The sequence below is a fragment of the Pholis gunnellus genome (genome assembly GCF_910591455.1).
Source record: "Pholis gunnellus genome assembly, chromosome: 12".
In the NCBI taxonomy this organism is placed as follows: Eukaryota; Metazoa; Chordata; class Actinopteri; order Perciformes; family Pholidae; genus Pholis; species Pholis gunnellus.
Window position 1 is genome coordinate 13,168,386 of NC_136539.1, and position 17,693 is coordinate 13,186,078.

At 41.9% G+C, this 17,693-nt stretch overlaps 1 protein-coding gene across 3 annotated transcripts in view; it reads left to right on the top strand.

The window, feature by feature from the left end:
- Window positions 1-17,693, top strand: part of LOC306704268 (electrogenic aspartate/glutamate antiporter SLC25A12, mitochondrial-like) — a 19,298-nt gene continuing 1,605 nt past the window's right edge. Inside the window, exons 1-15 of one of the 3 annotated variants that reach the window (XM_079170534.1) lie at window positions 1-138; window positions 589-642; window positions 2,732-2,874; window positions 4,449-4,564; window positions 5,314-5,453; window positions 6,972-7,118; window positions 7,879-8,017; window positions 9,085-9,178; window positions 9,774-9,858; window positions 11,107-11,188; window positions 12,363-12,521; window positions 13,502-13,554; window positions 13,780-13,860; window positions 15,718-15,858; window positions 17,385-17,523. In XM_079170534.1, the coding sequence (XP_079026660.1) occupies window positions 127-138; window positions 589-642; window positions 2,732-2,874; window positions 4,449-4,564; window positions 5,314-5,453; window positions 6,972-7,118; window positions 7,879-8,017; window positions 9,085-9,178; window positions 9,774-9,858; window positions 11,107-11,188; window positions 12,363-12,521; window positions 13,502-13,554; window positions 13,780-13,860; window positions 15,718-15,858; window positions 17,385-17,523 (1,585 nt within the window). In that variant the 5' untranslated portion in view covers window positions 1-126. Of the gene's footprint in view, window positions 139-179; window positions 229-588; window positions 643-2,731; window positions 2,875-4,448; window positions 4,565-5,313; window positions 5,454-6,971; window positions 7,119-7,878; window positions 8,018-9,084; window positions 9,179-9,773; window positions 9,859-11,106; window positions 11,189-12,362; window positions 12,522-13,501; window positions 13,555-13,779; window positions 13,861-15,717; window positions 15,859-17,384; window positions 17,524-17,693 lie in introns of those variants that run through there. The other 2 variants (XM_079170535.1, XM_079170536.1) reach the window with 2 other exon arrangements.

A 17,693-nucleotide genomic window follows, 5' to 3' on the forward strand; every position in this document is an offset into this window, starting at 1 on the left:
CAGAAGAGGACAATACTTGGCTAAATATATATGTGGTGTCCCAGACCTCGGCTGGTCCTGTCATGCCCGCTGCATCCTCCTGCCCGGCGCCTGCGCTAGTCCACTGCAGCTGACGTCACACCCAGCATGGCGGTCAAGGTGACTCCGTCAATATTTCTTATCAGATATTCATTTTAAAGGCAGAAAACCGACCGTCGGATACGGAGGACAGCATGTCTGTGCGGACGCGTGGGTTTTTAAAGCTATATTCTCATATGCAGCGGAGTCCCCCGCCCTTGTATTTCTGCAGCATCTCTGCCGGCCTGCAGAGACAGCTGTCATTTATTTCCTCTGTTGCATTTGTATATGAGAGAAATTTTGGCTTGAAGAGGTTTTATTTACGGTGATTTTCGTATGCATGGTGTTGTAGTTTTTTTTGCATTCGTCTATGATCGATTGCTAAGAAAATCAAAGCTAAACAGTGACAGCATGAACTTCAGTTTAATGGAATAACAGGCTGAACACTTGCATAGTATCGTTAATTGTAGCCACCATTGTGATAATCTGACTGAATTTCCTTTCTAACAATTCCCAACCTGTGTGTTGTAGGTGCAAGCAACAAAAAGAGCCGAGCCCCATGGCTTGAAGACTATTTTTTTGAAGGTAAGAGTGTTTCTCACAGTAACCCAAAACATTTTGAGCTTTAACCAACATGGCAACAACACAAACAGAAACTGGTGTGTTATAAGTGTACTAACGCGGTTGGGTAGTGTCTGTGTGGTGTCCATCGGGATAAATAGTTCAGTAAAGGTCACACAAATGCTTCGACTAATTTTGGATCTGCTTCAACGGAGAATCTCCCCCTTGCTTTTTACTTCATGTGTTTTTCTGATCTTCAGCATGTCGTTGCGTTTCTCATCCCACGCTTTCTGCTACCCTTCAAAGAAACAAGTCCCTGCCATTAGTGTGTCGGCTTGTTTACCCTAAAAAGTCTTGTTTGGAGTGTTAAGTTGTTCTTTAAAGTAGGGACTCTGTTTGAGGCACAAGTTGCCTTGTGATCCTCGTGACTCCCCAATAAGAGGGCTGCTTAATTTGTAATGCATATTCAGGTGGAAGAGTTAATTGCTGGAAGCTTATTCTGACTGCCTGTATAATTTGATTAAGAACTACTCAAGGCCTACTGTGAGGGTAAATTAATACACAATCATGTGATGGAGTAATGTGGCAATAAATTGCTTGGAATTAATATTTTCACTTAATTCAGCAGAGTGCATTGAATTGTAGCCCTGAATACACTTGGTGTGAAGGTCTCCTCCCACACTCTTTCTCTGTTTATCTCTTGCTCCCTCTATCTGAGCTTGGCTCAGACCCATGAGCGTGGCCTTTCTGTTGCCAGTTCATGTGGCATTTCTGTTTGCAGAGCTATCTCTGTTCCAACTTGAAACCCAACCCATGCTCTATAAATGACCTTTCGTCTTGAAGCACGAATGGGGTCTCATGTTAGACACGGCTCTGTGTTGGCCCGTGCATGTTGTTGCTTCACTCAAGTGCAACAGAGTCGCAACACAGAGCTTGCAAGGCGATCGTTATCCATTAAGTTGTTCTCACTACGTGTTTTCATTTTATCATAATTTGGTTTTGGGTGTTATGACGATTTTTACAGCGAGACAACGGAAATTAGTTTAGTGTTAAAAATGTTTCCGCACCGTTTGTACCAAGGTATCCCTTTAAGACAGGAGCTACAGTCTCTGCTTGTTTCAGGTCATTGCAAATCAATGATTTATGTTAATATTAGACTCACAAGAGTTTTACATTACTGTGATGAAGCACCTTATTTGTTCATGCATTTAAATCACTATCAGCCCAAAAAAAATCATTCAAATCTGCTTACTGTATCCATAAATGATAAATGAGTTAATTTCCGGAAAATGTAGTATATTACATTATATTCATTATATAATACATTATATAATCATATATATAGTATATGGCATGATAGAAGACTTTATCGATAGTTGTTACTCAATTTTTGGTACTTGTGGCCTAAAGGTTAGGTGGAGTTGTGACTGGAAGGTCCCAGTTCAGCCGCCAGACCGTTACGATAAAATGTGGGTGGAGAAACCTAAAGAGCAACACTTGCTCATCGCAGACCCTGGGGGACCCTAAACCCCCCCAATCCTCCTCTGGAGGCAGCAAATTGCACTAAGCAGCCACCAGGTTTTAATGTGTGTAACTGTGTGTTCTTGAAAAAGAGTCTGTTTGTGAGCAGTACTTCCCTGACTAAATACAGGTTAAAACACAGTTACATACTGTTCCCCTATCACCTAATCATGTCATATATTACAAGACAGTGTACGGCACAACATGCACTATCTATATTTTATGTTATGTTGGGTATCAATGATTTGAAAGAGACTAATGCTTTTCAAAGCATTTTTCATGATGAGATGCAGTAGAGCATTGTATAGCATGTATTTGAAATACTGTGTAGCGGCAGTAAACGGAGACCCATATGTGGTATAAAAAACTGTACAAAAACACCTTATTGTCACAAAGAAAAGAGAAACCGATCGAGAGACCTGCAGAATAACAGACTAGTTGATTTATCACACATCGGATGTTTGTTCTCGCTCTCAGGGCTGCACATCATTTTCTTTCTATGCACACGATGGAAATTCTACCCTATGGATTTCCAATCTCAACCCACATATGAGACACGTTGTTTACAGCTCTGTCTCTGTCTTGTCTGCAGTATGCCAGCGTGGTGGAGGATGGAGAGCATTACATGACCCCAGGGGACTTTGTGCAGAGTTACCTGGGTCTACATGCACAGCCTCAGCATAATCCCAAAACTGTGGAGCTGATAGCCGGAGTGGCTGACACTACTAAAGATGGGTGAGTGCCTACAGAGATGTAAGGAACGTTGCTGTCAAAGTCCTTTGTTGACGCAGACATATGGTCATACATTATGCATGTATTTCCTCAACACATGTTTTGTATACCTTGTTTTGAATTTTCAGGGTGGAGGTTTCCTCGCACTTAAATTCACAGTGTCAGCTGTAATGAATTGGTTTGGTCTAAAGTAGCCTCTTGGTATTTCTTTGTACAGTGACCGTCATCATTATTTTAATCCCCTTTGGTAAGCAACATGATTTTTCCATTATCTTGACATTTCTCCAGCAGTCGCAACGGTTTTGCCGTTGGAGGCAGACACTGCTACCTACACGTATATAAAAGTAAATGCTCATGGTTTGTTGTCCTGAGAGCAGTTGCTTCAGGGAGCATTTGCAGATGACGTGCTGTCAGCACATAACCACTGTGCATGAATGTTGCATTATTTCACAAGACCAAAGCACAGCAGTGCCGTTTTAGCTGTCATGTGAGGATTATTTTGTGTTTAATGTACTTACATTATGCCATTATAGGTTCTGTTGATTCCTGAAATTGTGTAACAAATTACTGTACATGTATTGCACCAATAAACTGGTGTATTGGTCAAACCCTTATTTGCCACCCTTGACTTCCATCCCCTTGACTTCCATCCATTTAGAACCAGATACATTTAGCTTGTATGGGTGTATTATCATGTATTTCTGTTCGACCAGACTCTTTAGACCCAACAAACCACCTGGATTTCACATGATCAAGCAGCAATTAACCTTTTAAGGCCATTTTGACATCAGTTTTCTTCCCAGTGCCCCGTCTGCTGCACTTTGCTGATTAAATGTTCTTCAGATTCACTGAAGCACTGCGCCACCAACATGTGCCAAAGAGTCTGTAAATGATTTAACTCAATGTTTACAAAATAAATAAGTATCTTTATCAGTCAGTTTTACACCTACAGCCGATCGATTTACAATACAGCGATAAGATAAGCAAAAATGTATCTGAAGTCCCTGATTCTTGCTGCACGTGTATTCACTTCTAATTAGAGTGCAGATAGAACTCTTTGTCTCATGAACAGCTGAAAAAATAAAAAAAGAAGATCCAGATGTTCAAATTCTTATTTCTTTTCTGAGCACATTAAGGACTTCTGATCCATGTTGCCTTAAAAGTTAAAGATTAAGTTTTCATTGTAGTTTATTGTTAATAATAGTACTTGTAGTTTAGAATGAATGCCGAAGCTCAACATGGACAGGAAAGTCCTCTGAATAAAAATCTACAACTAAACTCCTTCTGCTGATTAAGATCTTGTGATATGATTGAAAGCTTCAGAACAGCTGATAAATGTTCTGAAGCATTTGGTGAAATTGTTTTCTCAAATGCTATTTCCAAGGTCAAGAATGAACTTTAAAACTTCGCTGAAAAATAGGTTGCGAATCACATTACTGCATTTGCTTTGTGTCCTTTTGTCATGGCATATTTTTATCTGTGTAAATGTTTTTTTTTTTTTTTCAGTATGTTTTTGGGGGGTAATTCTGTCAAAGATACTGTGTTCAGATAGCACTCTTTCTTTCTTATCCAAACAGACTGATCTCTTTCCAGGAGTTTCAGGCCTTTGAATCAGTTCTATGCGCCCCGGATGCCCTGTTCATAGTTGCCTTTCAGTTGTTTGACAAGACTGGCACAGGAAACATCTCATTTGGTATGTACATAGTGGTACACACTGGTGTGGGGGTGTCATGCTTAACTACAGGGGACTAAGCATCTTGTTATGTACATACAGTGTAGTTTAAACTCCATAACATTAGCATGATTTGACTTAAGATGTTATCAGGTAATGACAAATATTTAAGGTGTTTTTTGTGGTTGTTTAAATTAACAAGTAATAGAAAACAATGATGATGGAAAAGTCCTAAAATGTACTGCCAGAGGAGGGTTTAAGGCATGTGTGCCATTGAATGTTCTGCATTGCAAGTGCTATCCTTACTAAAACATGTGTTGACAATGTCTTTTTTTATGTATTACATATGCTAGCAGCAAGTCTCATCTCAGTGCACGATAGCAGGCGAGCTTTGTGAACATCACATTATAACCAGCTCCATCTGACAAGCAGAGAAATGAATCCAGCATGTCATAAACCAAGAGATACAGAGTCTTACAAAGAAGCTGCCGCTATACTCTGTCTGTGCAATGTGCCTCCATAAAGGCGACTGAAATTGAGGGCAGTGCTTATACAGACAATTTCCTGGATGGACTCAAAACCCTCAAAATGTAAAAGGAGTGAGACTGTCAAGCAGCCTATTCAGCTTTGCAGTCCAAATGGACTCTTTCCTCTACTTTAACGAGGTTCTCTGCAAATGGAATGAGGATGTGAGATGGATGTTACAATTGCATCTTGCATGTTTTTCCCTCTGTCTCTTGTTATTGCTCACTCATGTCTCACTCTTGCAGAGAATGTACGTGACATCTTCAGCCAGACCACAGTGCATCACCACATTCCCTTCAACTGGGACTGTGAGTTCATCAGGCTACACTTCGGCCATGAAAGAACCAAGAATCTCAGTTACACAGAGTTCACCCAGTTTCTCCAGGTATATATTTGATTTTGGATGCATCCGACCAAGTGAGATAAAGTAGAAGTTAGTGGCTTAACCACTTACTGGATGAAAGTAAGGATAGGGAAATTTGTTTTTGTGTTCATTGCTTACAAATCGAGCTCTTGGTACGTTGTGAATTCATTGACCTCAGCAGCTCATAAGAGGGGCAACAAATTAAAAGTTGTGTATGTAAATGCAACATGACAAAACATATCGACAGCACACTGAATGTATTTTTCTGTTATTTTTCCAACATCTTTGAAATCGCGCATCAATAAATGTGAAACCACTCATAATGACCACCTGCATCCCTTGGTGAGGCATTGTTATCCTGCCGAGGTACAAATGGAAATGACGTAATGTAAACTACATGCCATATAGGATCTCTCAAGATAATGGGGCTGTGGTGTGAAGTTGCATCTTAAGTGTTTCATCTCTTTAGCTGCTTTGGTGGTTTGCGGTAGCCCAGTTTGCCATTAAGACACTTAACGTTGTTGTTTTGCATTATTGTTTGTTGCCTGTATCTCTCTGAGATCCCTGTGCTGTTAAACCAGCAGCAGCATCAGTACGGTCAGGGAGGAACCTGATTTGGAGTTGAGGGCTGTGGTCTCAGGCAGAAGCTGGGTGGTCCGAGAGTTAGACAGGCTGCGCTGCAGTGTGGGATCCCTCAGAGCACTTTGTGGTTTATCAAACTTGACTAGGGCTTCCCTCCGCTACACCAAAGACTCTTGCGTGCGCAGGATTTAAATTACATCAGTAATTATTATTGTCTTGTTTTTCTGTCATGTTTTTTTCTGTCATGCACATTTAATTTCTAGTAACTGGGCATTACTGAAAATACAAAACAGTACAGATCTATGTGTAGATTTGATTGTTTTTCAAACAGTCTTGGCTTCCACCTTGTGGTTGTTGCAGACTTTGGCAGACAAGGTAGAGCGTTTGTAGGCTTGAAAAGTATACTGTTTGTGAGGCGACAAAGTTTTCAACAATATAATCAGCAAACATTGTGAGAAATACTCTTCAGCAACAATCCACTGATGAAGTTATCAGAGCCAGAGTGTAAAGATGAAGTAACAGCTGAATATTGCAGTGACGATTGCTCTGTGATCCTCTGGTTGTATGCGATGAGCTCTGACAGCAGACGTTGACTCGGGATCGGCCTCCCCCTGCATCCCCATCTGATTGCATGGTTGTCATATTGAATCATCTTCCTGCGGACACACCTGCCGTCCGCCTCACCAACCACAAGGCTTGACTCCGAGATCAGACTTCTCGGGACATGGTTTCCATTAGTCTCCAGAGAGACGGTGGTGATTACCAAAGCCAATGTCTGACAATGTCACATCTGATAACTTTCACATCTGTCCGACACTGACATTATTACACTTTCATCCTCGAAAGGTTTATTTCTCCGTTACCTTCTAATGTGATGCTCCTCATCACAGGAACACATTCTTCGCCTCTTTTGTCAGCTACAAGCTTGACCTTCTCTCTGTGTGTGTGTTGCTGCAGGAGCTGCAGTTGGAGCATGCCCGCCAGGCGTTTGCACAAAAAGACATGAACAAAAGTGGCACCATCACTGCCTTGGACTTCAGCGACATCATGGCCACCATCAGACACCACATGCTGACTCAATTTGTAGAGGAGAACCTAGTTTCCGTAAGTTTAAGACCAGTTGGTTAACATCTAAAGCGGCTGTAATCTATATTTTTTATAGTACAGAACTTTATAGCAAGATTCAACCCATTGTTGAGCTGTCTTGTGCACAACTTTACTGTTTTGGTTCAATCGCTTTCATTACATTGTTGTCGGCCACAGCAGGTAGCTTTTTTCCGCCAAAAAGCTAAAACCACTGTGCAGTATCTGCTCAGCAGCAGACAGACACAGTTAGCGACTGGCTGAAGAACATAGTGGAGCATTTAACGGCTAAAGAGACAGATCTTTTCTCTGAGGAGTTGGTGGAGACCAAAAACAGAGCTAAAAGGAGGCTCAATATTAGGATTTCATTCAGAAACAATTTCAATTGAATGAAAGATAATGCTGCTCTGTAACTGCTGGATGTGTAAATAAATAACTGTTTGCTAACAGGTTTGCCATATGCATTAAAAAAGTTATATGTCAGTGTTGTGTTCACAGCTTGTTTTCACTGCCCCCAAGTGGCCGCACAGTATGTAAAAAATATTTACAAGAAAGTAATAGATGAAGTACATTTTATTGATAAAGCCCAACATCACAAATTTGCCTCCAGGGCTTTTATTAGGATCCAGGGAGTCAGCTAGCTTGAACATCCATATTAGTAAATTATATATTCAAGTACTGCAGTCACTTAGCAGGATAAGGAGGTTTAAGATAATATGATAAGATCCCAGACGAAGCCTTCCCATCATGAAGCAATGGCAAACTTTGTATCTTTCTCCAGGCTGCAGGAGGCAGCACCTCCCACATGGTGAGCTTCTCCTACTTCAATGCCTTCAACGCCCTCCTCAACAACATGGAGCTGATCCGCAAGATTTACAGCACCCTCGCTGGCACTCACAAAGACACACTTGTCACCAAAGGTACAGCTGAGACACTTCCTACATCACTGAAATGAGTCATGTGTCATTTGTGATATGAAATGTCGCTGTGCGATGATGTCTTAACTTTCTTGACAGAGTGGTGTGAGAGAACACACAGGGAACATTTACTGTAGCACTAAATTACGAAGGTAAATCAACATTTTTAACCTGGTAATCAGATCACCTCCTACATGTAGACCTGTGTAACTTATAGTGTTACTGTCAGTGACATCTACTCCTAATTCTGTTTCCCATTGAGATGCAAACTGTAGACTGGTGTTCCTCTACCTTCTCCCCATGGTTTTCATCTTCATGAAAAGATTTTGGGCAAATAGTATTTGCAAATAATTCTTATTTGTAGAACCAAACATATCAGATTGAGTATAAAGCCAAATTCACATGTCATCTGTCAGTCACAGAAAAGTATATCATTGCAGTACTTGACATCAGAGAAGCAGGCTTGTAACCAAAGGTTGTAATCCTTGGACCTGACAGGAAGGTCTTTGTGGGGGAAGTGAATAACTAACTCGTTTCCCTCCTTTAACAGCTACCATTAGAAAGACCACCCGATGGTAATGGAGCTTCTCAGCAGGCAACGGTAAAGAACTGAATACAAAGCACATATAAAATAGTGACGGAAGGTGCTGCTGAGAGAATGCATGCTCAGTTAGTGTACTCCAGGCACAGACACAGAACTAAGATAATGGTTTTAAATATGTCGCGGTAATGTCCTTAATTATCCTGTTTAGCAGCAAGCATCTACAATAACCAGAGCGTCCTCGCCCCAAAAAACGTACGTACAGGTCGTCTGACCGTTTCACGCAACGTGCGCCTGTTGCTGGTACTCTCCAGCAGTCTTTTCGGACTCCCATAATGACATATGACTGCAAAATAACATATTCTGCCGTATAGGTATGAGGACGTGTTGACAGTAACACTAAAACAAGGAACAGTATTTGCAAATACTATTTGATACTAGCCTGCTGTAGAAAATACCTGACGTGGCTAACCCCCTATCTTTCTAAAGTCCTAATTAATTTCTTCTTCTTCTCTTTACTGCGTTGTAGAGGAGTTTGTTCATTCTGCAACTAAGTATGGTCAAATCACTCCGTTGGAGATTGATATCCTGTACCAGCTTGTTGGGCTCCACTCTCACTCTGGGTAAGGGTGCTGTATTTGTGTGTTTAAATTATTAATAGTATTTTTAACAACTAGAACTGTTGTGTTGAAGTGATTATGACTAAAGATTTGTAAATGTGTCATATTTTCATATATTTGTGGTTCCAGGCTGCTTAGTAAAGGTGGGGTAAGGACAGCTTTAAAGTCTTTAAACAAAGACAAAAATGTATTTTTATTCCAACACCATTAATGGATTAAATATGTTGCAGGTCTGTTTATTGGCTGTAAAGATAAAGTTATTGCTCATTCAGTTCAACAACAGTGTCTCCAGTGGCTGATTTACAAGACAAACATAAAACATGCATACAGACTTTATGACGCGTCAGGCCAGTGGGGAATGTTTGCGTCTCGAACATCTAGTTACACCTTCATTTACTTGTTGGGCCACGGGCACTCTTCCAGCTTTGTTTGTCTGTTGTTTAAATAAGCTTAAATTAAAGTTGCAGTAACTTCAAGTTATATGCCAGTAAAAGGTCTGTGGAAAATCTTACATCACCGACTGCTCGCAGGAGATGCAGAGATGCTCTCTGCTTTTGCCCGGCCTAACTCCATACCTCTCCTGCTGATATGTGTTAAGGCGGCTGAACCATGCAGACATTGAGAGGATAGCCCCGTTGGAGGAAGGAGCCATGCCATACCACCTAGCAGAGGCCCAGAGACAGGTAGCCTGATTGACTCCTCTAATACCCCTCACATCCTGCCTTTTATCAAAGCCTTTTCCCTTTCTCACTCGGCTTCCTTCTCAGAAAGGAGCTAAAAAGGGAGAATGTTCGCTCGCTGAATTAGCAGAGTGCCCATGTTTTTCTTCCCTTGTGAAGTGCATTACTTTAACTCCTAGATAAAAGTACACCAATTATAGTTATAGAAGAGAAATGGATTGTTGCGTTGCACCTCTCCATGAAAGGCTCTTCCCACCTTTTATTCAGTATAGCTGCACATGAACATGCGCTGCAATCACACATCTGAGAAGCTAATAAGAGGCTTTTATCAGTGTGGGGCTTGAGGAGTTTTCGGAGCCTTTAGAAAAGTCTGCTAATGGCAGGAGGGGAGTGGGAGTCAAGGTGGATTTGGAGGGACAAAATAGTTCCTGCCTACGCCGGATAACACGGCTCTATATCAGGCTGTGGTCAGAGCTCTCAGGCCACTCATGCTCCTGGGACTCACACTCAGAGGTCTGGAATTTGATTCCTTTTGGGGGGGATGCAGCAATTCTCAGGCCTGCCCTTTAGTGGAAGTAGGCTAATTGTTTAAACCCTTTGATCAAGACCTCGATCTTGTTAGCATGCAACCCTTGGTGGAAGCATCTGGGAAGAGGAAAAGCCTGATCTGCTCTACTCCCTTCACATCTGGTCTGGGAAACGTTACTCACCGCCTCAACCTGCAGTGCTGCGCACACACATACTTTAACAGAGTCTCACTCAAACTGTGTAATATTCATGTAGATTCTTATCTGTACATGGAAAAGGCTTGTGGGGCTAATCTGTTCCCCTGCACAACAAAGAAAACAAAGGGGCTCCACTTCCAACATCAAACACCAATCCAGAGATCAAATAGATAAGAGAGAAATTATACTTGGTTGTAAAAATAAAAGAAGACCTTTAGCTTTCAGCCTCCTACATGTACCATGTGTGGAAACTTAGCTAGAGGTTCAAACAGTCATTTACTGTATCAGAGCTGGTGAATCTGTGACATTTAATACTGGCTGATGATGAATTAGACATGTCTATATATATGACATGTCGGCATTCCATCGCCTTCCTCCGTTGTTGAGTACTCCACAGCAATTTCTTTCCACAATGTATCCGGTTCGCTATAGTTTAATAGCCAGCCGATTCATGGTCAGTGTTCTGATCCCCCACTTGTCTTTCTCCAGATTCATTTGACCACTGGTGTCTTTTTCTCCTATACAGCACACTCACGAAAAGTCTCGGCCCGCCTGGCTCCAGGTTGCGGAGTCAGCCTACAGGTTTGCTCTGGGCTCAATCGCTGGAGGTGAGTGACATGTCTGCGGCGGAGCACCCGGCCCGCCTGAGGGGTAACCTTAGCCGGCCAGACTGGCGCGCTGAGGCCCCGGGCCGGCCATTGTGCTGCATGGGAGAGGTTGTGATGTGAGGCTCCGGCATTGTGCTGCCGTGCCTCCAGTGGCTCCAGGCTGTCGTTGGAGTCGGAGCTTTGGAATGACACAAATCTTCCGTAACTGCACTCTCTGGAATTCTCCATCTAATTACACTGGAAGGAACTGATACAAGGAAGTCTGACATAACTGCACCTCAGATAGGAACACACTCTGATCCTGTGTGTATGTATGTGTGTGTGTGTGTGTGTGTACTGTCCCCAAACACGCACTTCTCATTCACCAGTGGTCAATTCTGGCAGGGTCAAAAAGAGATATATATCATCAGGCTCATGGGGAAGCTGTCGATAATGAGCTGTTTCTCACGATGCCTCTGTGCTGACCGAGCTGTTTGCATGTTTGAGAGAGGAGTCATTACAGCAGCCTTTGATGTCAGACAAGACAAGGCAAGTAAAGCTGAGAGCTGGAGTTTAGTGCAACTTGCTGCCACCCCAAAATGTTTTCCCAGTTACCAGACTTCCTACTCTGAGCTTTATTACAGTTTGTTTATAGTTTATACACAAACACACTTCTGTTTATTTCTCAGTGACCAGTAAACGTCCCCTTCCCAAACACGTCTGAAGAATTATTATTGTACAAGCCTATAAAAATATAACAAATTCATTTGGGTGACAGGATGGCTTATGTGCAACAAGGTCCAGGAGCTGAACAGATAATCAAATCTATTAATCGATCAACAGAAAATGTATTTATTTATTAATGATATATGAAGTAAATTGTTCGTCTTTGGGCATTTTACTGTTGGTCGGACAAAGCAAGGAATTTAAAGAAGCCTCCTTGGACTCTGTGAAAATCTAATGAGCATTTTTAACTCTTTTCTGACATTTAATCAGTAAGGAAAATAATGATTAGTTGAAGCCCTAATCTTTACAGTTATAAGTATGTGTCTAAGAAAGCCATACGAGCTGATACATTTGTATTAACATTGTTTGTGGCATGTTTTTGAGATGCTCACAAATTCTGCCGAAACAGTATTTCTTGAAAAACCGAACAAAGATTTCAACCAGTGCCAAATGTGTGTGTGTTTTATAGCGACCGGTGCCACGGCTGTGTACCCCATCGACCTGGTGAAGACGCGCATGCAGAACCAACGCTCCACCGGCTCCTTTGTAGGGGAACTGATGTACAAGAGCAGCTTCGACTGTGCAAAGAAAGTGTTCCGTTACGAGGGCTTCTTCGGATTTTACAGAGGTAATCCTTTAAAGATTTTATCGTGCGTAAAAAGAAAATCGGTGTGCAGGCCAACACATGGTTCTCGTGCAAAACAAACCATCTGATGGGGAAGCATTAGGGTTTGTCAGTGTGCTAATATCAGCAGCATGCTTTGCTAATTGATACCAGAAACCTTTGCCCTCCCTTGTTCAGCAGTGAATAAAGCAACACCCAGGGGTCGCGTTTTCATTATCTCAATACCTGGGAGAGCTCCCCGAGGAAAATGACCAGCAGAATTCATGTAGTAGCAGTGTCTGATCTGCCTCTGCCCGGGTGTGTGATAATGGTGCTGATGGCTTGTGATATACAACACTTCTACCCTCGGGCTGCTCATATGAAGGAAGTCAAGACTGCCATCTACTGCTACCTCCACCACTGCAGCTCTTTGTTGCTCTGATCCGCTTCCCTCTGCCTTCCTTCCTCCTCTCTTGCACATGATAAGAGGGTGATTGACTCAGAGACAGACACGCTCGGCTGTTTTCTGGCTGCATACCAGCAGCAGTCACTCAGCAGCTCCTTCAGAAGTTTATCTGGCTTGATGAAGGACAGACGGTGAAACAGTACGGCGGTTATCGCCACCGTAGCACCCAGCCTCCCCCCCGATCTTGTCCGTGACCACACAGCTCTCTCTGTTCCCCACCAACAGTGGGATCAGGCCTCAACAATGCTGATCCCATGCGCACCAGCAGTGTCATATTTTTGGACTTTTGTTCACTTTCAATGGGACCTTTGTGTTGTAGCGCATCAGATGTATCAGCCACATCTGTAAATATTTATGGGTTTGTTTTACACACAAGAGAACCCTGCAGCTTACATTGTTCTAGCTGTCAGTAGACGTATCCATTTGACAAAGAAAATAAAAGACCAAAAAAAAAAAAAACGTGCATTCATTTGGAGCCAGGCTTTGTCTGTCTCTCAGTCAGGTATTCTAATGGTATCTATGAATAATATTTTTGCAGGTCTGCTCCCGCAGCTCATCGGCGTTGCCCCGGAGAAAGCTATCAAACTCACGGCAAGTCATTCCCCCGTGTAGCTCAGAGTGTTCAAAAAGTTGCTTCAAAATGACTCACTGAGAATGAAAAACATGCATAGAGTGCAGAAGAAGCGCACTCGTGGCAATCAAGATGTGACTGCAACCACAAGTTAACATTAATGCCCTGCTATCAAGATTGGGATTGTGTTTCATCTGCCTTTTTATTCTTGATGTCTTCTTCTCTCTTTTTTTTTTTTTTTCCAGATGAATGATTTTATCAGGGACAAGTTCACCACAAAAGATAATACCATCCCTCTGCCTGCAGAGATTCTCGCTGGAGGATGTGTAAGCTGATTTTTAAATTCAGTCTGTAGATCAACTCAAAAACAAGTAAAGGAACCACGAAAATATATTCAAAATATATATGATTTTAAGTAATTAATGTGCGTATATATTGGAAATGTAATCTGTCTTATATTGTTTGATTTAAATGCTATTACTAATGTAACTTCTACATTTTTTATAGTGTATATCCAACTTGCCTGTTCCCTTATAAGATGGATAAATAGTGTAGTTCATCAGTAAGTACAGGAGCAATCAAACTACATGGAAGTACTTTAGATACTGCATATTGGATGTTTAACATTATAACATGTTGAAGTACCTTCGGTGCTACAAAGCTCTTTGTTAAAAGGCGAAATCTAATGACTGCATACAGTGGTGGATGAAGTGTTTAGATTACACTCCACCACTGACTATATACACAAGAGGTCTGTGTGTTCATGTTGATGATGGACCATAAAATCATACCAGTCAGGTGAACTGATTTTTTTTTTTGCGTTTTATCCAAGGACACATTTTACTAGATTAGTTTGGGGAATTTATTAAAAAAAAATTGTGTTTTGAGTTTATGATTATTCAGCTTCATATGTCAGATAATCTGTTTGGCATCCTACATGAAGACAGAAGTTAACCTTCGTCTCTGAATTCTCTGAATTGGGACTTTTTTTTTTTTTTTTACATCTTGGCCATGTTGCAATGTAATAGCATCTTACATAGATTACTAGATTAAAGATGTAATTCCTTCACTGAGTGAAACAGGCCGGCCTCGCAGCAGAGCCTGCAGGTTGCTCACAGAGGAGCGGGGTCTGCGGGGTCGTGACCCCTGTCAGGGTGTAATTGTAGGAAGAGGCCCGGGAGGTTCCTGGATGAGGCTGGGTTTAGCTCAGTGTGATTGAGTTTGACAACGCAGTACATACCTGAGGTATGGTCACAGTGCAGGTCCCCACACAGGGCAACGAGAATACACAATGTTAGCTGCTCAGGATACATCCCCATCCATGGACTGCATGCCCATTTTATTTATTTATATATATTTGTTTATATGAATTGGACGACACCCCCGTGTTATTTTATAAAAGTTAAAAGTCTAGTTACTCTGACGGCTTGTTACATTATCGCTTCCAGCAGAGAAGAGTACTGGAGAAGATAAAAGAGATGGGACGAATGCATCAATCTTCAGAGCAGCGGATATTCCCCCTCCTCTTTGAAAATGACTAAATGTGCCCGAGCTTTTTTTAGACCTTAGCTCGGATGTTTACAGATAAGACCCCTGCCCTGAATGTCACCAGCAGCCATCCTGGGGCCTGATTAGATTTGGGGAGTGTGATAAATGTGCCCGAGTCAGAGGGTGTCATGCCTTTAGGGCATTGCTTGCCCGGACCCCGAGCCGTCCGGGTGATTCAGCGCTCTCTCCCCTGGGAATGGGGCTGAATTGGGGAAGTGTGCGGGGCGAGGCCAGGCTGGGCCGCTCACCCTGCCACAGGAGGTGCCTCAGGGGAGGCGAGGGGGCAGAGGGCTGGTGCCAGGGTCAGAGCCTCCCAACCATGAGCCGGGGCTTCTCCTCACCCTATGCCTGCTCTCCTCTGACCCCAGTTGTTCCTCTATCAATGCCTGCTCTTTCCTCCTCCTGTCAAGGCCACTCTCTTACGATATGAAATCAGATCAGGGGAAAAAGTGCCTTTTGTGCTGAAGTTTACTGAGATAATTAGAAAACTCCTACTAGGGAGAAGTGCTTACACAGCATTACATTTTCACCCAAAGTTCACCCCTCGGATGTGTAAGCTCAGTCAGTCTTAGAAACCTACATGTTTGCATATAAACCACTCATCTAGTGTTTCTTTGTGCTGTTGCATCCTGCAGGCTGGAGCTTCCCAGGTGATTTTCACCAATCCTCTGGAGATAGTTAAGATCCGTCTGCAGGTGGCTGGAGAGATCACCACAGGCCCCAGGGTCAAAGCCCTGAGTGTTGTGAGAGAACTGGGCTTCTTTGGCCTCTACAAGGTAGGTCAGCACCTCTGCAGCACCGTGACGTCTGCAGCATCAACCTCTGTTAACTGTCGTACAAGGGCAACGAAAGGTCTTATGTTCCTGAGACACAATACTGAAAACATGGGGAGTTTAGTTATTGTTCACTTCAGTGTATGTAGTAACAATGGACACTTTTTAGACATTATTCTACCAATAATTAAAAGTAAAAATGCCCATCAAAGTTTCAGTAAAGCCAAAGCTGACATGTTTTGTCCTCAATTAAAAAGAAAGAGATTCAATTTTCTTTCATATAAAACAAAGAACAACAAATCCTCACAATAAAGGTGGAATTAAGGCATTTAGTTTTTTGGTGAAAAAATACATAAACAAATAATGGAATTAAAATAACTGCAGATTAATTTGATTGTGATTAACCAACTAAACATTTCAGCTCTACTTTTAAGTAATAGTTGCAATATTAAAATGTGATGGCACTTATTCACAATCAAAATACTAACTTAAACAAATACAAAAGTATTTATATTTAAGTATCACGAGTGAAAGTACTTATTGTGTGTAAGTGATATATATGTAAACTGTTTTTTTATTGGATTATTATAATGATGCTTTAACTTTTAAAAAGCAGGTTTAATATGTAATAGTAGGTTAAAGAGGAGTTACTTTTAGCTGTATTGTTGGATGCTTAAATCTGTAACATGCTTCTTTTTTTAAGAGAAGAACCATATTTTTTGTGTGAAAATCTTAATCTGTGAAAGAACAAATCACTGAAGCTGTCAAATACATAAAGTGGAGTAAAAAATATAACATTAACATTACATTAAAATCTAGTCCTGTAAAATACAGTATTTGAGTAAATGTACTTTACTTTCTACAATTGTGTGTTAAGATAATGTTTTTTCCTGTAATGATACACAATACTACTGTATTTGAACACACATTTGTGTGTGTATACAGACATAATGGAGGTCAGGATCACAAATTTGAAGCTTAAACAGCCCTTTTGCTGACTGTTTGCAATTTTCTAAAACAGCGTTTGAACATGCAAACTGTGGCCAACAACCAACCGAAAATTAGTGAGGGATTATGCTTTGCTACTGCTGCTTTTCCAGATCCTTGTGGGTTTACTAGTCATGTGCTCATACTCCATATTTTAATCAGTAGCAGACAGTGTGTGGCTTGTTAAAAAAAAAGAAAAGCTGACTTCCTTTTGGCAGAAGAACCTAGCACACTGGGTCCATGGCGAGGGTCTGTCTGTGTGCGTGTATGTGCGTGTGTGTGCGTGTGTGTGTGTGTATGTGTGTGTGATGGATTTCTCTCTGGAGGCCCTTTGCTGCAGCTCTGCCTGGGGGCTCTTTGGCTCCATCGCTAAAGCCCCCTGTAGGTTGAATAAGACGGACCCCAGACCACTTAATCCCTAAGACAAACCTCCTCAACCACTGCCTCTGCCCATGACTGACTGTGATGTGTGTGTGTGTGTGTGTGTGTGTGTGTATATATATATATATATTTTTTTTTTAATATATATTTTTTTCTGTTAGGGAGCCAAAGCGTGCTTCCTGCGTGACATCCCCTTCTCCGCCATCTACTTTCCTGTTTATGCCCACACCAAGGCAAAATTGGCAGACGAGGACGGAAGGCTGGGGGCATTACAGCTGCTCACTGCTGGAGCCATTGCAGGTAACAAACATCTGGAAAGCTCAGCATCTGTGGAAATCCGAGATTTATTCAGAGATGTGCCACATTTTCTGCTCCAAGAAATGCATTTTGGTTTTCTCCCAGCCGTTGAATCTCACAATGCCCTGGCTGCATATATGCGGTGCTTATACATGCTTTTGTCATATCGCACT